The sequence below is a fragment of the Scyliorhinus torazame genome, chromosome 12 (assembly GCF_047496885.1).
Source record: "Scyliorhinus torazame isolate Kashiwa2021f chromosome 12, sScyTor2.1, whole genome shotgun sequence".
Taxonomy (NCBI): domain Eukaryota; kingdom Metazoa; phylum Chordata; class Chondrichthyes; order Carcharhiniformes; family Scyliorhinidae; genus Scyliorhinus; species Scyliorhinus torazame.
The window spans coordinates 162,228,362-162,249,367 of record NC_092718.1 but is presented as its reverse complement, the minus strand read 5'-3'; the positions used below and the strand labels follow the sequence as shown (position 1 = coordinate 162,249,367).

The 21,006-nt window shown below is 45.1% G+C and overlaps 1 protein-coding gene across 7 annotated transcripts in view; it reads right to left on the bottom strand.

Moving 5' to 3' along the window:
• The window catches only part of hip1 (huntingtin interacting protein 1), a 402,236-nt gene that overhangs the window by 190,783 nt on the left and 190,447 nt on the right, over window positions 1–21,006 (bottom strand). For all 7 annotated transcript variants that reach the window (XM_072469314.1, XM_072469320.1, XM_072469315.1 and 4 more), the window contains one exon: window positions 11,035–11,091. In XM_072469314.1, coding sequence (XP_072325415.1) covers window positions 11,035–11,091 — 57 coding nt within the window. The remainder of the gene's footprint in view (window positions 1–11,034; window positions 11,092–21,006) is intronic.

The following is a 21,006-nucleotide window of genomic DNA, read 5'->3' as shown; positions in this document are numbered from 1 at the left end:
GTGTTGTCACGGTCTTACGCAATGCAGGCCGACCTCCGAACCCTTGGCCCACCTCTCAAGGCATCCTCTCCTCCCTGGGCACACTGCATGCAGGTGATGGGTGTGAGCGAGCATTCAGCAGACAGGTAGGGGTGAGACTGTGGCATAGATTTAAGAGCACTGGTGCTCAGCTCTCTATGGGTTATCATCACCCCCCTGCCATCGACAATGACCCACTTTACGGTGCTGACACAATCCCAGCACCCTGGAATGATATAACACATACCCTGGGAGGGTGGAAAATGGGAGAGGGGGGAAGGGGTGGACCAGGCCACGTGAATCAGGCAAATCAGGCCACATGAACCTGGCCCTCCAGGTTTGCCGGATCCTCACTGCTGCCGCCCGTCCTGCAGCCTCCGGCTGGTCCTCAGGTTCCTCCCTGGCCTCATCCTCCAGCCCCTGCTCGTCCAGCGCCACTTCATCCTCTCCTCCTCCTCGGTGGCGGCCACATGTTCTTCATCAGCAACCTCGAGGACGTCACCCTGCTGCAGCGTGAGGTTGTGGAGGACACAGCAGACCACCACAAAGCGGGCGAATCTCCGGGCGGTATACTGGGGTGCACCACTGGAGCGGCCACGGCAACGTAACCGCAACTTGGAGTCCAATGCACCATTCTATGACAGCACGGGTGGCCGCATCGGCCTCGCTGAATCGGGTCTCCGCTTTGGTCACCAACCTTCATACTGGTGTCATTAGCCAAGTCCTCATCGTCCAAGAGCCAGCCGCCCATCCTGGGGTGCTACTCAAAGAGGTCGGGGATGACTGACTGCCCCAGGAGGTGGCTGTCGTCACACTCCATGGGAAGCGGGGACACACATGCATTATCTCCATGTGGTGGTCGCACATGAGCTGTTTGTTGAGGGAGTTGTACCACTTTCTGTTAACGTTGGACACCCCGCGATGGCCCGGTGAGCGCAGGGCAACATGTGTGGCATCAGTGAGCCCCTGGACCTGGAGCATCCCAGCGATGGCAGAGAAACCTGCTTCCCGGACATCTTGTTGGGCTTGGTCCATGTCAAAGTTGATGTAGTTTTCCGCCCTGGCATGCAGGGCACCCGTGACCTGCCGGATGCACCTGTGGGCTGTGGCCTGCGAGATGCCACACAAAGCCCTGCTCAAGCCTTGGAATGATCCTGAGGCGTAAAGGTTCAGTGCTGCGGTGACCTTCACGGCCACTGGGAGCGGGTGTCCTCCTCCTCCATGTGGTGCCAAGTCCGCGAGGATATGGCACAGGTGTTGCATCATCACCTTGTTGAGCAGAGCCTCCTGCGACACGCGAGTCATCTATTCAAATGACCAGCGATGCCTATACACCCTGGGTCATCGCAGGACACCCTGTCTGGGTCCCTCGCTGCCCTGATTGGCGGTCAGGTCCTCAGGGTGTGGGGCGGGGACCGGCACATGAGCTGCTGCCCCGAGCATCTGCAGCCGCTGCAACTGCTGCCGTCTCAATCGTCTGGCCATCCGGCCTAGCAGCAGCACCACAAGGGCAAACTCTGCGTCCACAATAGTTTTCGTGCTGCATCTGTAGAACCACATTATCCTGAATATACATGACCACTCTCATCACATGGTAAACAGATAAAGAGAACCAGCTTGTTCTGGCTCCTCTGGGTAAAATGCAAGTGTGAGAGCAGACGGTAGAAACAAAATGACCAACAGGCATCACAAGAGGTGCAAATCCTGCTCCACAGAGGCAAACATTATACCATGTAGAACAACAACAGTGGTCATAAACATGAGGGAGGAACTCTCTCCTCCAAAAGGTCATTGAGGTTAGGTCAATTGAAAATGTCAAAACTGGAGATTAATAGATTTTTTTTGTTAAGCAAGGGCATAAGCAAGAAGTGGATGTGAGGTACAGAGCAGCCACCATCATAATAAATGGTAGAAGAGACTTGGGAGGCGGATGGCCTACTCCTGTTCTCGAGTTCCAGAGGGAATGCTCAGGGGGTACTTGAATGAGAACGTCAAGCAATCAACCTGAGGCACCAAGGCCTCGGCCTGGTGCTGGCCACTTGGGAGTTTCAGTATTGGAAATAGCCTCTTTCAGCAGTGCTTTAGCAAAAGTTACAAAAATTATTACACATCTGCTATGAGAATAAAAGAGGGGAGGAGTTTCATTTGATGACTATGAAAATACCGGAAAGGAAAGGAGAAAGAAAATAAAGTGCCTGCATCGATGAAAATACTGCAAACCCACCAGAGATGGAGCAAAAAAATAATAATGTAAATAACGGAGAATATGTGATTTAAAGTTTACACTTCCTTCAGGTTGTCTTTAAAACTAAAAGTAGTCAGTAAACTCTATGTGGTGTGCAATATTTATCATTTATCTCAGGGTGGTCAGGTGGTATAAAGCTGGAGTAAATTTCTTGCTCTGAAGCAACAAGTGAATCCTGCCACATATAGAGCAGCACGGTAGCATTGTGGATAGCACAATTGCTTCACAGCTCCAGGGTCCCAGGTTCGATTCCGGCTTGGGTCACTGTCTGTGCGGAGTCTGCACATCCTCCCCGTGTGTGCATGGGTTTCCTCCGGGTGCTCCGGTTTCCTCCCACAGTCCAAAGATGTGCAGGTTGGTGGATTGGCCATGATAAATTGCCCTGAGTGTCCAAAATTGCCCTGAGTGTTGGGTGGGGTTACTGGGTTATGGGGATAGGGTGGAGGTGTTGATCTTGGGTAGGGTGCTCTTTCCAAGAGCCGGTGCAGACTCGACGGGCCGAATGGCCTCCTTCTGCACTGTAGATTCTATGATAGACAGAAAAATCATTGGATTAAATATCAGATAGCAGACTCCAGATCCCCTATGATCTATTATATATATCATCTCTGTTGCAGATATTATTCAGTTCAATTTTTCTCCTTTCTGTTCTGGAGGTAGATTGTTGCTGTTATTTCGTTCAACAGCCAATGGAGATTTTGCGCAGTTCACTCAAGTGGCTACTGTTACTGACTGAGGCCAGACAGCAAATGTCAGCAGATTTTCTAAGTACATGACAGTCAAACCCAAACCTGGATTCAATCCATGTCCTTACAAAACAAAGAGTTTACAGCAGGAATCACTGGGTAGTAGTCAGGAAGAGGAATCCTAGCCGAATTGTTCAAAACATCAGAGGCCAACTGTCCTTACATTACCCCACCAAACATGCTAACTTAGCACAAAATGTAACTGGAATGTGGCCTTCTGGTCTGTGCAACAGCCCTAGGCCAGGCCCTACATTTAATCACAAAGCCATCATAGGGGCAGAGAATCAGACAGCAGAGAAGATGCCCACTGAGTCCTTCACACCCACATCACCTCTGACTGAGCTACCTAACTAGTCCCCACTCTCCTCTTTCTCAATTGCTCAGAAAAATGTTTTTGCTGCAAGTTACTATCTCATCTGCTTCCACCACAATTTCAGGGAGTGCATATCAGATCATAACAACATGCACAGTGAAAAGAAAACTCATCCCTGCTGGCTATTTTTTCTCCCATTCATCTCAAATCTGCACACTCTGGTCAACAACCCTGCGGCCCATGGAAACAGTTCCTCCTCATTTATTCTATCAAAAATTTCCAGCGATTTTGAACAAACCTATTAAATTTTCCGTTAACTTTCTCTGTTCACAGAAGAACACCATCAGTTTCTCCGGTTTCTCCCTGGAACGGAAGCCCCAGGTCCTTGGTATGATTGTGCTAAATCTCCCTGGATCTCAAAAAGCTGGCATGCAGGTACAGCAGGTGATTAAAAAGGCAAATGGAATGTTGGACTTTAATGCAAGGGGATGGAGTATAAAAGTAGGCAAGTCTTGTCGCAACTGTATAGGGTATTGGTGAACCTAAAATAAGTAGTGTGTACACTTGTGGTCTCCTAGTTTATTTAAGGATCTGCTTGCATTTCATGCAGTTCAGAGAAGGTTCACGAGCCTTATTCCTGGGATAAAGGGGATGTCTTATGAGGAATAGTTGATTACACGGACTTATAATTATTGGAGTTTAAAAGAATGAGGTGATCGGATTGAAATGTATAAAATTCTGAGGCGGCTCGAGAGGGTAATGTTGAGAGGATGATTCCATTCATTGGGGAATTCAAAATTGGGAGCACAGTTTAAAAAAGGGGTCTCCGATAGAAAATGAGGATAAGGGGCTTTTCCTCTCTTAGAGGGTCGTTAATCTTTGGAATTCATTACGCCAACGAACAGTGGAGGCTGAGTCATTGAATAAATTCAAGACCAAGTTACACAGATTTTTTTTTTTCCCTAAATGGCTCCCAGTTCCAAAGATTCTGAGTATTTCCAGCTGAAAAAAAGAGTGTTACACAGATTTTTGATCTACAAGGGAGTCAAAGGTTATGTGGGGGTTCAAGTCAAAATCAGAACCACCATGATCTTATTGAATGACGCACAGTAAGGAGTCTTACAACACCAGGATAAAGTACAACAAGTTTGTTTCCTGGTGGTCTTTAACTTGGTGTTGCAGGACTTCTTACTGTGACCACCCCAGTCCAATGCCGGCATCTCCACATTATTGAATGAGGGAGCAGGTTCAAGGGAACTACATCTGGGCCTATTTGTTACGCTCATCCTCTCCAAAACCTCAGCATCCTCCCCAGTGTGTGCCTACATCTGCACTTCATTATTCAAAGGACACAAGGGATGCATTTGAATATCAGAGTTGGTTGAAAGAAGAGCCACAGAGCTGATTTCAGCCATTAGGGGACTGACTGATGAAGAAAAAACTTTGACTTCTCATCCAGAAAGGTGGTAACTGAGACATGACATTTTAAACACCACTGAAGACGAATCTGGAGCATGAATTTAAACTCAGTCAAGCACAAGTTCAGAATTGAAGTCAGGAAATCCTTAACTTAAGGTGAATTTCTTCGTCATGGACCTTCGTGAGTTGAACAAAGGCAAAGAAAATCGAAATCATTTCAAGAAATACAACAGTTGAACGCCATGATGGACGGTGTTGGGTTTTTTGGATGAATGAACTAAAATGGGTTGAACATCATTCCTTATTTGTACATACCCTGTGATTGTGAGTAGTTTGACCTTTCCTATTCAACATTTAACCATGTGGCAAGTTTCATCTGACAGTCACAAAGCTTAAAGAATGAAATGATGAAACAACAAAAGCTTAGGGCCTTAAAGGCTTAAAAAAAAACTTCTCAAAAAATTAATTCATGGGATGCATGCATCGCTGGTTAGGCCAGCATTTATGGCCCATCCCTAATTGCCCCTCAAGAAGGCAGTGGTGAGCTGTCTTCTTGAACCGCTGAATCTATTTGGTGTAGGTACAGCCACATTGTTGTTAGGGCGGGAGTTCCAGGATTGTGACTCCGCGACAGTGAAGGAACGGCGATATATTTCCAAGTCAGGATGATGGGTGGCTTGGAGGGGAACTTCCAAGTGATGATGATCTTGCAGAAAACTTCAAGTAAAGAGGCAGCAATTCTTCAGAAAATGGCTTAAAGACGGCACATCTTACAATCAGGAGGATATTATTTTTGACACCACTCATGCAATTTTTGAAAAAAATCTACCAGTTTTCTATTTTACTGGAGACACTGTTGACACACGTAAGCTATTTCAGCACAGTGGAGATGAAACCCAGGATCTTCCTCATCGAGGCAGTTCAACTAGAGAGCACTAATCCTATTATTTCAGAAAACAGGCGCCGGAATGTGGCGACTAGGGGCTTTTCACAATAACTTAATTGAAGCCTACTTGTGACAATAAGCGATTTTTATAACATTTTGTATAGTTGAACCAAAAAGGGCCACACGGTCTTATTAAAGATGGCCCCATGCTCTTTCTTGGTTACAGATGATGTTGATGGAGCTGCTGACCCCAATGTGAACTTCACCAAACCAAACCACAGCTAAAAGTAGCAAAGCTGCCCCTCAACCAACTTGAAAACTGCAATCCCAGCAGCACACTGGCTGGACTCCTTTACCTTTGAGAACTTGCGTTTTTTTTTAATTAAAAAGGAAACACAAAGTTGATTCACCACAAAACCATCTATGCTATCAGAGTAACAGTCCTCCCAATGCACTAAATAATGAATTATAGGTTTCCTGCCATGCTTTATCTCTCCTAAATGTGACATGCCTGCGTAAAGGTTCCATGGGCATCAGATGCCAGACAGTGGCCTTATCAAGTTACTGGCTGGGAAGGCAACATAGCCTAGACTGACCCTGTCCTTCATTTAAAATGATAGTGTTTTGAAATGCCCCTTTATTTTTCAACATTTCCACAAAGATTCCTGGAAGTATCCTGCTCATTTATGATCCATATCTGGTATGGCCACAAAATCAGTTTTTCCACAGCTTATGAGGCATGCAATTAACAACCGCAATTGAGTTCAGTATTGAAAAGTGTGTAGATTCATCCTATCGTTTCAGCCATTGAGCAGAATATTACCCCCTCAGATCTGGGGCGCGATTCTCCACCTCCACGCCGAAGTGGCCGCGCCGTCGTGAACGCCGTCGAGGTTCACGACGGCGCGGAACGGCCCCAGTCGCGACCGATTCAGGCCCTGACAATGGGCCAGTATCGGGGCCGCGTCATCTACCCACGCGAGGCCTTGTCGCCCGCGTAAAAGCGGCGCCGATTAGATGACGCGGCCGGCGCCGCATAACGGACGTCATCCGCGCATGTGCGGGTTGGCCGGCGCCAACCCATGCATGCGTGGTTGCCGTCCTGTCCACATCCGCCCCGCAAGAAGATGGGGGACGGATCTTGCGGGGCGGCGGAAGGAAGGAGGTCCTCCTTCAGAGAGGACGGCCCGACGATCGGTGGGCACCGATCGCGGGCCACCCCACATTTAAGGTACCCCCCGGTGCAGGATCCCCCCTCGCCCCCCCACAGCGTTCACGCACCGCCCACGACTGTAGCGACCAGGTGTGGACGGCGCTGGGGGGAACCCGCCGTTTTGGCCTGGCCGCTCGGCCCATCCGGGCCTCAGAATCGCGGGGGTGCCAGAGAATCGCCATTTTGGGTATCTCCAGCGATTCTCCAGCCTGCGGCCCGTGAAACTCAACGGGGCCGTTCGCGCCGCTCGGGAGAATCGCGGGAGGGCGTCGGACCGACGGCCCCGGAAATTTCGGCGGCCCAGGCGATTCTCCCAACCGCCGTGGGAGTGGAGAATTGCGCCCCAGAACTTTGATTTGAAATGCACAGGAACAATGGTTACAACTGGTCAATAGTAGAATAATGTAAGAATGAGTGATAAACTTTCAGATATAGCTCCTTCCAATCTTCAAAAGATGATTAACAATACTGCTTCACAAAGTTTCAGAATGACTGCTGCAGATTCATCATCTCCGCTGATGAGTAACTCTTCTGGTCAGGATTCAGGAGATGAATTCCCTTCATTCAACTCTTTCTCCCCTCTCCCCCCCCCCCTCCTCCCCCCCTCTCCCTCCCCCCCTCCTCCCCCCTCCTCTCCCTCCCCCCTCCTCTCCCTCCCCCCTCCTCTCCCTCCCCCCTCCTCTCCCCCCCCCCCCCTCCCTCCCTCCCACCCCCCCCCCCCCCCCCCCGCCAACCCCCCACCCCTCCCCAAAAATGCAATTTCCTTGCATATTAAAGGGTTCTCACCAGGCTTTAACAATAAAGATCTTAAACGCTACGGATAATGAAGATGATCAGCCATAAGTGACAAAGCTACGTCTTTAACAAGGCCGGTATTGCACCTCAAACAAGGCAGTCCCGGGCAACCATTTAAACACAGTCTCCCAAACAATTCTAAGCATTGAGACTATCATATATTATTCCCAGTTTATCATCAGCACACATTACTCTCATTCCAAAGCAAAATACTGCTGGCAATCTAAAAGAAAAACAGAAAATGCTGGAGCTACTCAGCAGGTCAGAATCTGACGAGAGAAACAGAGTTAACGCTTCAGGTTGCTGACTTTTCATCAGAACACAATACAGTCACATCTGAATAAATCAATAAACAAAAGTGCTAACACCAGGATACGACACTTTGTATTTTGGAACAATGATCAGAGCTTAAGTTGACATCTTAGTTTCTGAGGCAGTAAACAGGATGGGTTGATGAGGTGACGCTTGTGACATTGATGAAAATCAATGATGGTACAGATATCCAATTTTCATTAAAACACATCCAAGTAAGTGCACTATCTGGCAGGATTCAACAATTAACCAGCTACAAAAGCTCACAATGGTGCACAGTTCCATGGTATGTGGCCCAAGTGGCTATTCCCAATGTTGTTTCTTCAATCAGCTTGTGCCAAAAGGCTGCTGAATCATGTGAGGGACTGTCCTAATCTAACATACGAATATGAACACATTTGCGTTTTTTTGCTTTCCTTGCCTCTCCAAAACACTCAGACCAATAACAAGGTTACTACTGGCAACCTGGATGATACCAGCTCAAGATGGCACAGGTTCAGGAATCCTCCCTTCTTGGTACCACAGTTATGCAATGCACTTTACTGACCAAGCCATTAAGTCAAAACTAATTTCTGGATTAATTCTGCATATTTCAATGGTTTGCATGTAGTAATACAGCGGATTAGAGCGCTCAGCAGCCACTGAAGTAAAGTCACTCAAGAAGTGCCGTTTATTTCAATCAAATTTCGATACCGGGAATGTGGCAATCAAAATTTTAGGAAATTGTCCTTTCCAGTTCAGCTGTCGATGCCCTATTATCATAGAATTTACAGTGCAGAAGGAGGCCATTCGGCCCATCGAGTCTGCACCGGCTCTTGGAAAGAGCACCCTACCCAAGGTCCACACCGCCAACCTAGCCCCATAACCCAGTAACCCCACCCAACACTAAGGGCAATTTTGGACACTAAGGGCAATTTATCATGGCCAATCCACCTAACCTGCACATCTTTGGACTGTGGGGGGAAACCGGAGCACCCGGAGAAAACCCACGCACACACAGGAAGGATGTGCAGACTCCGCACAGACAGTGACCCAAGCCGGAATCGAACCTGGGACCCTGGAGCTGTGAAGCAATTGTGCTAGCCACAATGCTACCGTGCTGCCCTTATTCTCTGCCAATCCTTCTGTAAACCTCTTTCTCCTCCTTATAAACCTTGCTTGATATTTACCCTTTGACCCAATTTTTTTACACCTGTTCTAATCTCACCCAATGTGACTTGCCAAATTTGTCTCATAACATCCCTGTCAAATGCCAATGAAAGTATGCATGTGTGGACCTGGAGTGGATAAGAGCTATTTAACAAAGCATTTGTTAAGCCATAAGACACTTACTTTTAACTTATCTGACAAAGGGAAGAGGTGCTACAGTTATAACATGAAAGAGTAAACACAATTACTACAATGATTTATTTAATAGGTCATTCAAGTTCAAAGCTGCCTATTCGGTTCCCTTCAGAAACTCGGTATCAAAGGTAAATTCCAATCCCTGGCACATCTCCCTACTAAGGCTGAAGCCAATCAACAACCTTGGTACACTGCTCAGCACCCAGACCCTCAGACTGCTTATTGCAAGGGTCCTTCTTGTTTGTTCGTGTTTATTCCCTGTTTATTCCATTATTTCTGCTTTCTTTTATGTTTGCTGTTACATTTTTGATCCATGGATGCTTAATGGACCTGTGGCTTTAAGGCAAAGTAGCCTGTAAGCAGCCTGTAGCTTTAATTCAAACAGAAGTATCCAAAAGGCTGTGCTCTGCCCAGTAACAGGTGGTGATTGGTTCTGATCCTACTGGAATGTTGAGTCACGGGTTCCAGTTTGGTTTCACTTTTGATTCTGCACTTTGGATGGAGGGTTCTAATTAATTATGTCCAAAAGGATCTCACTCATCCTCTCCATAAGGCCACTGTGAAGGCTGACTCTCTCTCCAGCAAGAGTGTCATTCTCTCGAGACCGCAAAGGCTTGAAGTCAAACCACAAGCTGAAGGCAAGGTTTGATGTGTCTATACAGGAAAATATATGCCTGAATGTGAACCTGGAGCTGAAGGCCCAGTCTGATAAGGAATAAAGCATCCCGCTGGAAAGCCTGCAGCCAGTGAGTACTACATTTTCTAACCAACTGGGACCCTGAATGAATGACTCTGCAAGGAAGACCATTACCAGATGTAAACCAGAGACTTCGATCAACAAGTGTCCTGTGAGGAAGGCATCCTAAATGATCACCATTTGAAGCAAAGAATCTTTTGACATTCAACCTTATTATTTTTACCTCACCCCACCCCTGTGTTTGTTTGTCTTGTGTGTGTCGGTAGAGCCTGGGACAGTTGCATTTACTGTGTATTTCATCATTATTCATGTCATAAATAAACAGTTAGTGTTTCTACTTACACACCTGGTGACTATAATTATTGGACATCCAGGGGCCAACGACTTCAGTAATTTTGATCAGAATTATTGGTTAATTCACTTGTGTTGTGACTCCGGGGTATGTGGGGCTAGAATTGACTGCACACTTGCCAGGGTGTCATAACACTATTTCTACTGATGGAACATAGATTAACGCCCATCCATACCTCACCCTCATTGCCTTTGAATTTCTTAGCAACCTTCATCAGATTCCTGATCTCCATTCCATACAGATTCCACCCATCCAGAGTTTTAACTGTCTCGTCCTATTCTGTGCTAAATCTTATGATGCCCATCTCAAATAGCTCAAAGTGGGTAGACACATCCTTTGGCCCAATGTCTCAGCTCCCATTTTCTGCTCTTCTGACTCTGGTCTATTTTATGTTCTCCCCTCCCTATCCTCCATTGTTGGTAAAATGCCTTTACCAATCAGGATCCAGCACTCTGGACTTTTCTTCCTACCTTTTTTCGCTCAAAAGCATCTTCAGTCACCTCCTGAAGTACACCCATATCCAATGATTACATATCTAACCATTTACCTCTTAGAAACACCACTAAATGCCTATCGCCTTGAAAAGCATTTAAAATGGATTCCTGTACATGTTTCTCACAGACATGATAAATATGGCCCCACATAGACACATACACCAGGGGATATTCATAAATGAGAACTCCACAGAACTTACCCACATCCTGCTCATGTCGTTCAGCTCATTCTTATATCGCATGGAGTCCAGCAGAACCTGGGGTATAATGAATAATCCATGCATGAGAGAATGCTCAACAATCATTTCAAACCTAATTAACCGGAAAATATATATGTACACATCCACAAATAAAACATGACAAAAGCATTACAACAGGTTAGATACATTGAACATTTAATAGGCATGGACAGCATGTATAGAGATGCAGGTAGGGGATTAGGAACATTGAGGAGGAAGGTCCCACCAGCTCAAACATGATACGTGCTCCTTCAGTTCAATTGGAAAACCAAGACTATAACAGGAAAATAGTTTATCCAGAGTCATGGTTTTACAGCCGTTATTGTCATCTTCCTATACTCAATTTCTTTTGGTGACATATTGCCAGAGTCTTCAATTCTCATCAGGCAACAGGAAATCCTTCAGTGCAGTGAAAAACACACATTACTGGCTGACCATAAAACACAAATATAGTGTTATCACTGAGCATCAGTTTTTAACATATTCATGCATAACACAGTAAGCGTTAATGTTTAACCAACAACTTGTTTCACATTAAGGTATCAGAATAGCACTATATACTGCATGTTGGTCTTCCAACTCTGCTCTCTCCATTCTTACATCTACACACAAAGCTGCTCTTGCCACCACTGGTAGAAGGCAAGTCATCCAGATTGAATCCCAAAATGTAGCTGACAGCGAGGGAACTGCACTTTTGCCATTGGCTGCAGTTTTTTAAATGCCATTAGCTCACCACCTGCAATTATTTCCAAGACTAGCGACAGAGCTCTAACCATTAAAACACCATCCTGGGGTTAAACAGCTAAAAATGCTCCCTCCGCACCCCCCCAAAAAAAACAAGAGTTAGGAACGACAATTCAGTTTTAATGGTAGAATAGGCATGTCACTCATCCACCCACCATTAAAATAAAAACCTAATAACTGTAGATGTGGCCAGTATGATTAAATAGATCTTGCACAACTTCCATCAATTACCACAATGTCAAATTCTGTCCCAACTCCTATTCCAGCTTTCTGCTGGCCGAGCGAATGGGAATTGCACCGGCTTTCGTGATCAAAATAACAGTCAAGTTTTCGGGAAAATTGCGCCCGATACCTACGTTCAAAAAGGGCAACATAATCGCGCCATTCAATGTGCTGAAATGCTATCAGGGTTAGGCTCAGCTATGATCCCTTCATTGCCAGATAGCCATCTGCACACACAGCATGGCCACTTGGACGAGATATGTGCTCTCCCCAAAATCCCAGACATGGTTTTCAACACAGAAGAGGTGCTTCACAGTCAAGACCAAAAGCAATATCTGCATGCACATTCTAGAAGAATGTCAACACATAGGTGATTTGTGGGAACAGTATTGCTCTTCCCGTTTCAGATTTTTAAAATTATTTATTTTATTTTTCCAACTAAGGGGCAATTTAGCATGGCCAATCCACCTCGTTGCACATCTTTGGGCTGTGGGGGTGAGACCCACGCAGACACGGGGAGAGTGTGAAAACACCACACGGACAGTGACCCACGGCCAAGATTGGACCCGGGTCCTCGGCGCCGTGAGGCAGCAGTGTTAACCACTGCGCCACGATGCCGCCCATCCCATTTCAAATTTTAAAATACGTCACCAGGAGAATCGTCTAAAGAGAAGAAAGCACAATGGGAGAATTGCTTTGTCACCCCTTATAACTGAAAGCTTATATTTGAGTACTAATTGTCTAGCTGTAGACAGTTAAACTGATCATACCAACGCTTGAAATAGTTTATTTTTATGCATTGTTAAACAATATGCAATGTTGATCATCTATTTACAAAACCACTGAAGCTACACAGTTAGGGCCTGAAGGTTGGCGCCTGCTGCAGATAATTGAGCGGGTGAGCCATTACTCACTTTGGCATCATTGAAAGAATAGATCAATATCAACAGCTTCATACAATATGTTTCTACCACTAAGTAGTAAAGGATGACCGATGTCTCCAATGAAACGGACATTTTCTACACTGAAAATTTATCTGCTGGCCTACATTAAAGCAGCTTAATCTCTACAAACTGTGCTGCTTTATCTGCTGGCCTACATTAAAGCAGCTTAATCTCTACAAACTGTGCTGCTGATTGATTCAACCCTTTTTCCCAGCATTACGATAGATGTCCTGATCAATAATGTTCTTAGGTGATCACCCCTTTTAACACTTACAGTAACCGACTGCCTAAAATACATTTAAAACAGAGTTGGTGCCAGCTCAGTCACTTGATGGTAGGTCCTGATGAATGTTCACCTGACTAGATCTTTGATACACATATTAATAATCGTCAAAGACCTTTGCAGGCCTGGAATCTAATATGGATCTTCTGGTCTAAAACACAGAGGACAGCATCTTGATCCATTGTGTTCTGTGGAATCTAGGCTGCACGTTTGAAAATATATATTTTTTAAATTTTAGAGTACCCAATTCATTTTTTCCAATTTTGGTTGTGGGGGAGAATGTGCAAACTCCACACGGACAGTGACCCAGAGCGGGGATTGAACCTGGGATCTCAGTGCCATGAGGCAGCAGTGCAAACCACTACACCATCGTGCTGCCCTTGCACATTTGCAAATATAACAAGCCATGGAATGTTTAGTTTTTTGTCTTTGCAGTGTCAGGTGGCAGCATTTCGCCCAAGTCACAAGGTTCCAGGTTCAAGTCCCACTCACTGGGATGCAAAAATCAATTCTCATCACTCCAGTGCAACAGTGGGGGAGCACTGCACTCCCTATTGGCCCACATCAGGTGGATGTAAAAGATGCCATGGCATTAAGAAGAGATGGGAAGTTATCTCGGTGTCCTGGCCAACGTTATTTAAATCAACACCACAGCAAAAGATTCTCTGGTTATTATCACATTGCTGATTGTGGGAGTTTGTGGAGTGCAAGTTGGCAGCCATGTTTCTGGCATTACAACAGTGGCTAGACTTTGTAGCTGTAAAATGGTTGGAGATGTCCAATGGTTAAAAACGTCAATATCATGGTATTAATGTTGAATAGTTTCAGTCAATCATCAGCAATCACGTCCAGATTTCTCTCCATCTTCAGTCTTCCATGGAAATCCCAACCGCTGCATTCTTTCATCGACCATCACACACTACTTCACATTAAACTCCAATTGCCATTTCTTGGCCGATCAACAAAGCTTCATTTTTTTTCCCTGTGAATTGGACACCTGATCGTGTAGCATGGTGTCATATGAAAATTTTACAGCATTATATTCTGTTGGTTCTCATGTATATATTTACAAACTGTTTAATCAAGGGAACCCAGACCAGCTCCCTTTCAAACTCAATTAGTCACCAACTCCTCCATTAATCATCACTTTCTGTGTATTACTACTTAGCCAATTTGCTGTCTAGCTATTGTACCAACATTGTCATGCACTGCCTTGATCAGCTCTGTAATTAAATGGATCATATCTTGCTCCTTCTTTCGAGCATTGAAACTGCATGAATAACTTTCCAGTTTCCAGATGCTACTGATGTATTTATGGACTTCTTTAAAATATCACCAGATCGCTACCTCCTTTATCACTCAATGCCAACAAGGATCTCTTGGATGCATCTCATTTAGTCCAGCTTCCCAGTAAGCATTTAGTAGTGAGTTATTTAAAATGCAAGTATATCTAATCTGCAGAACCTTTTTAAGACACTTTCATACAGTCAGTTTCTTGGAGCCTGGAATCTGCCCATCATCACTAGTGGCGAAGATTGGTGAACTGAAGGTCTGCAATTCTACTTTCTTTCCTTTCATCCTGGTGACCACTGTTATGGGCCAGGGTTTAGAAAACTCCAAAGTAAATCATGGAGTTCACTTGACCTACAACTGTTTATATTAAGGAGGAGGATGGGATGGAAATTTTGAAAAGCATCAGGATGGATAAGTCCCCTGAGCCTGATGGGATATACCCAAGGTTACTGCAGGAAGCGAGGGAGGAGATTGCTGCGCCGTTGGCGATGATCTTTGCGTCCTCACTCTCCACTGGAGTAGTACCGGATGATTGGAGGGAGGCAAATGTTGTTGCCCTATTCAAGAAAGGGAATAGGGAAATCCCTGGGCATTACAGACCCATCAATCTTGCGTCTGTGGTGAGCAGAATATTGGAAAGGATTCGGAGAGATGGGATTTATGATTATTTAGAAAAACATAGTTTGATTTAAGATAGTCAGCATGGCTTTGTGAGGGGCAGGTCATGCCTCACAAGCCTCATTGAATTCTTTGAGGATGTGACGAGACACATTGATGAAGGTCGGGCAGTGGATGTGGTGTATATGGATTTCGGTAAGGCATTTGATAAGGTTCCCCATAATAGGCTCATTCAGAAAGTTAGGGGGCATGGGATACAGGGAAATTTGGCTGTCTGGATACAGAATTGGCTGGCAGAAAGACAGCGAGTGGTAGTGGATGGAAAGTATTCCGCCTGGAGATCGGTGACCAGTGGTGTCCCACAAGGATCTGTTCTGGGACCTCTGCTCTTTGCGTTTTTTATAAATGATGAGGAAGTGGAAGGGTGGGTTAATAAGTTTGCCGATGACATGAAGGTTGGTGGAGTTGTAGATAGTGTTGAGGGTTGTTGCAGATTACAACAGGACATTGACAGGATGCAGAGCTGGGCTGAGAAGTGGCAGATGGAGTTCAACCTAGATAAATGTGAAGTGATTCATTTTGAAAGGTCGAATTTGAATGCTGAATACAGGGTTAAAGGCAGAATTCTTGGAGTCCGGAGGAACAGAGGGATCTTGGGGTCCACGTATGTGAAAGTGTACAAACTCAGCAATAGCATGATGGGAAAAATAGCCAACTTATGTAACCAAGTGTAAGACAGCTGTGTCAGCTGAGTGCCAAGATCAGACCCTGACAAACTAGACAAAGCTAAGAATCCACATAATTGTATCATACAAGGCCAGAAGAGGGAAAATAGTGCCTGACCTTAGTAAAACCTGATAACAAAGCCACGATCTAGGAATGTCCTAATAACACAACCTCCTCATGACCTAGGTCCATCTGCGTCAAGGCATCATGAGGGCAGAGGTAAAAACAAAATAGGACCACGTCTTAAATCCTCTAAAGACAAACTACTGCAAATAAGCCGAGTCAGGGTCTTTCCATGACAACATGTTTGATCAGAAGTTATGACTGTATTGACATTTTTGAACAAGGTCTGTTTTTGTAAAATGATACAGCTTTTGTATAAATATTGAACGTTTTCTCCATGTCTTTGCGAGCTTGAGAAAGAATGAGCAGGTTTACCTTAACAGCTCTCTCTCTCTCTAACCTGTAGCCATCTGCATGCAGACTTTGGTCAATAAAGACGAAGTTAGTTTTATCGAAACCAAGGTGTAAAGTTGTTTTTTCTCACAGTCTTGAAATAGGAAAGATTTTAAAAGACAACACGTACATAGATCCCTCAAAGTTGCCACCCAGTTTGATAGGGTTGTTAAGAAGGCGTATGGTGTGTTGGCTTTCATGAACAGAGGGATTGAGTTTAAGAGCCGCGAGGTTTTGCTGCAGCTTTATAAAACTCTAGTTAGACCACATTTGGAATAGTGTCCAGTTCTGGTCGCCTCATTGTAGGAAGGATGTGGATGCTTTGGAGAGGGTACAGAGGAGATTTATCAGGATGCTGCCTGGACTGGAGGGCATGTCTTATGAAGAAATGTTGAGGGAGCTAGGGCTTTTCTCACTGGAGCGAAGAAAGCAGAGAGGTGACTTGATAGAGGTATACAAGGTGATGAGAGGCAGATAGAGTGGATAGCCAGAGACATTTCCCCAGGGTGGAAATGGCTATCACGAAGGGACATATTTTAAGGTGATTGGAGGAAGGTATGGGGAGATGTCAGAGGTAGGTTCTTTACACAGAGAGTGGTGGGTGTGTGGAATGCACTGCCAGCAGAGGTGGTGGAGTCAGAGTCATTAATAATGAAAACTCCAAAGTATATCATGGAGTTCACCTGACTTACAACTGTTTATATTAAGAAGGAGCAACTCTTAGACAGGCACATGGACAGCAGTAAATTGAAGGGGTGTAGGTTAGGTTGATCTTAGATTAGGATAAATGATCTTAGATTAGGATAAATGGTCGGCACAACATCGTAGGCTGAAGGGCCTGTACTGTGCTGTACTGTTCTATGTTCAATGTTTATATATTTTGGTTATGAGGAGCATAAGGGCCTACCTTTCAGGTGTTATTCAACGAGGCCTTAAGAACTTTGAAACAAAACAAAGTTTATTCTACAAATTCTGTTAACATTTTATAAACACCCACAATAAGCAATTTTATCAACTACAAACATAAATACCCCACACAGCTACAGTACTCTATATTTAACCCTTAACAACTTCCCTTTATTGTTTCACTTGAATTCTTCCCAGAAAAAGTTATAACTTTTAAACATGCAGAGAGAGAGAGAGAGAGACTCCAAGATGCTTGTAGTCTGAATACAGCAGCCAAAAGTCTAAACCGAAAATAAAACTCAGAACCACAAACAGCTCCCAGCTCAAAATCTAAAGTAAAAGCTGGAGCCACAGCCCAGCTCTACCTACACAATGACATCCCAGAAGCCATTTGATAAGACACACATTTCTTAAAGGGACATCCCATGACACCACAAATCCGGTTTCCTATCATGTCATCTCTATGTCCCCGATTTTTTAAATCTTCTGCTCTGCTTACTCAGCTTAATGGTGTCTTTAACAACAGATGTTGTTCTTTCAACTACCTTAACGGAAATAATGCATTTCTTCAGAAAGTTAAGACACCCTGCAGATTGTAGTTAATTCTTTAAATGATATGCATCCTGCACATTCATCATCTAAGGAAGTTTAACTATTTCTGGAGAAAGGTGATTTTGCCTTCATTAAAACACCACATAATTTTGCTAAGGCCCCAAAGTACAATAGCACAAGTTTATTTGGACCAGAGGTCAAACCAAGTAACCAAAAATGTATAGAAACCTCACAGCAAGGTTTGAACTGATGGCATTTTGAATTAAGATAGGTGGAGGATATCCATGACATTCAAAAAACAAGACCACATTACAAAAGGTGTATTCCAAGACAGTGCAGATTCATGTGTAGGAAAGGAATCAAAAGTTGCAACCTTGGATTACCTTGCCACAGTCAAAGCTTACCTACTGTTTCTGCTGGCTGTCCTTCAGCTGCTCCCATTGCTGCTGACAATCTCCTGGTAATTGTTCTAAGCGGCAAAGTCAAGTGCATCATCTGGATGATCGGACAGGATCGACAGCAAACTGGATACCACATCCAAACTCCTGATGGAAATTGTGAGAAAATGCCAAGCTGCACAAAGTCTTCATCAATGCTGCAGATGGAATATAGCGTTCATACACCTGGTCACAGCCAGACCATCCATCTGTTCCAGGACAGGCTTCCTATTCGTGTCCCACAGTCAAATCCACCAACGTCAAGCTGGATTTCTTCTCGGATCACTGCCTCCTACTGGCTAACTGTCACTTACAGAAAGAGCAGAGGTTGGCAGGGGGATATGGAAGTTGAACGCGAAACAGTCGATCCCAGAAAACATTGAGGGAATATTCAAAAGGGATTACAAAGAATAGAGGACCACGAAACCCTCAGAATTTGATTTTTGATTTGATTTATTATCCCTGACGCACTGGTAGGAAGCTATCAAGGAAAACATTGAGGTTTTTCATCTTCAAAAACGTGTTCAGGAGGCTAGAAAGGAACAAAGGAAAGTATCCTGACTCCAGAAAATTATGCAGAATCTGCTCCGGTTGCAATCGATAAGGGTCAGTATCAAGGAGGATCTCCAAGATGTGCCGAGCCAGCAAGTTTGATTTTTTGCATCTGAGGCCTCTGATCAGAGAATCACAGCCATGGAATCTCTACAGCGCAGGAGGTTATTTGGCCCATCGTGTCTGCACCAACCCTCCGAAAAACCACTCTACCCAGGCCAACTCCCCGGCTCACCCTGCCCAAGCCCAGTGAACTAACATCCCTGGATGACAAGGGGAAATTTAGCATGGTCAATCCATCTAACCTGCACATCTTTGGACTGTCTGGTCCAGAGTCCACTTCATAGGGCAGGATGAGATGTGCTTGCATTTATTCTTCCAATAGGTACACACACACACAGAGCTCTCTGATCAGCAGCCTGAAGGAAGAAGATGGCTCAGTAAAGTTCAAGGATCAGCAAATCATTTTATGCCCGATTGTATGACGTGAAACCCACAGAGAGCATGGCCTCCCAGTCCTCACAGAGGTCACTGATGATAGCAGGAGAGCCTGGGCAAACCGCTAACTCTGGATGAGCTCGAAGGCCCTGAGTCTTTACAGGAGAGTAGAACTCTCAGAAGCAATAGCTTACCAACTGAGTTCTATTCAGCTCTATGGTACTGGATCAGCTCAGATCTACTGCAAGTGTATGAGAGTATGCTTCTGGCTAGGCAGCATGTCAGAATCCAGGAGGAAAGGCATCGGAAAGGGGGAATTTAAAAATTGGCGACCCATTTCCCGATTGAATGTGGACTGTACAATTCTGTCCAAGGTCATCGGCAATTGTGTATGGATTAGGTGGTCCACCCGACCAAGGCCTGCGCCGTACCCACCTGGAAGATCTTGTACAGGCATTAAAACCCCCGAGTTACGCAAGGTTATGTATGAGACAGGGGTGTGGACATCTGTCTCATCGTCCTGGACCAGGACCTACAAGATGGATGTGCTCTCCAAAGCGGGTTTTGGGAGAGGGTCAGCAATTAAGATCCAACTGCACCATAGAAACATCAGCAGTGCAGTTCCAATTAATGGCTGGGAATTGGAAAACTTTCCAATTAAATCTGGAGTCAGGCAGTCCTTCCCTCTCTCCACTGTCCTGTTTGTGTGCTGCACAGAACCCTTTGCGGAGGATTCAGGGAAGATTCGGGCACAGGAATGATGATCCCAAGCAGCGAAGTCACTCAGGTCAAAGCCTCCTTGCACAATGGACAATGTCACCGTCTTCTGCTCAAATTCACAGACTGAGGAACAGTTCAAACTGGCCTCAGGTGCCAAGGTAAATTGACGCAAGTGCGAGGCCATGCTCTTTGAGATCTGAGCTGACTGATCCTTTTGTCCCCTTCACCATCAGGTCAGACTGCCTGAAGGTGCTGGTGATATGATGCAGAAATACAAGGGCATGAGCTAAAAACTGGAAGGAGTGAGTAGCTTATGGTCAAATAAAAACTGGGCATGTGGGAGTGACGTTCTTCTCCACCGTGGGTAAGAACCTGGTCATCCGATGTGAGACACTCAAATTTCTGTACATGGCACAGATCTGAGCCAATCCTCACTCCTGTGCTGTGGTGATCACTTATGCCATTTTCAGCTTTATCTGGAGGTCAACTGTGGATCATGTTTGCAGGGACACAAAGTATAAATCTCGAGATAGTGGCAGAATAACGTGCCCAACATTTCCCTCATTCTGACAGTCACCCTCGTGTATGGCTGCATCAAACTGCGCAAAGACCCTCAGTCCAGAAACATCAAGTATCACAATGTGCTGTAGTTCTATCGATGTGGCAAAGGATGGTTCAGGCCACATTATGAGTCAGGATGCTTGGGTCACACAATAAAGAAGTGAATTGGGGAATAAGCGATGCTGGATTAGGACAGTGCCTGCTTAGAGGGTGGTAGAGACAGGTACAAGTCCATTAACACATCAGCTTAGGATTCCCCGAGAATGTCAGGGCTTGGAAGGATTGCAAGGTAGAAATGCAGGAATTGGGTCAATTATTTCTAATATTTTCATATGAGCATTCTAATGTTTTCATATGAACATATTTTCATATGAATATAAGAATTCAGAGCAGAAGTAGACCACGTCAAGCCTGCTCCGCTATTCAATAAGAATGCAACTAATCCGATTGTGGCCTTAACTTCACATTCTGCCTAACCCCA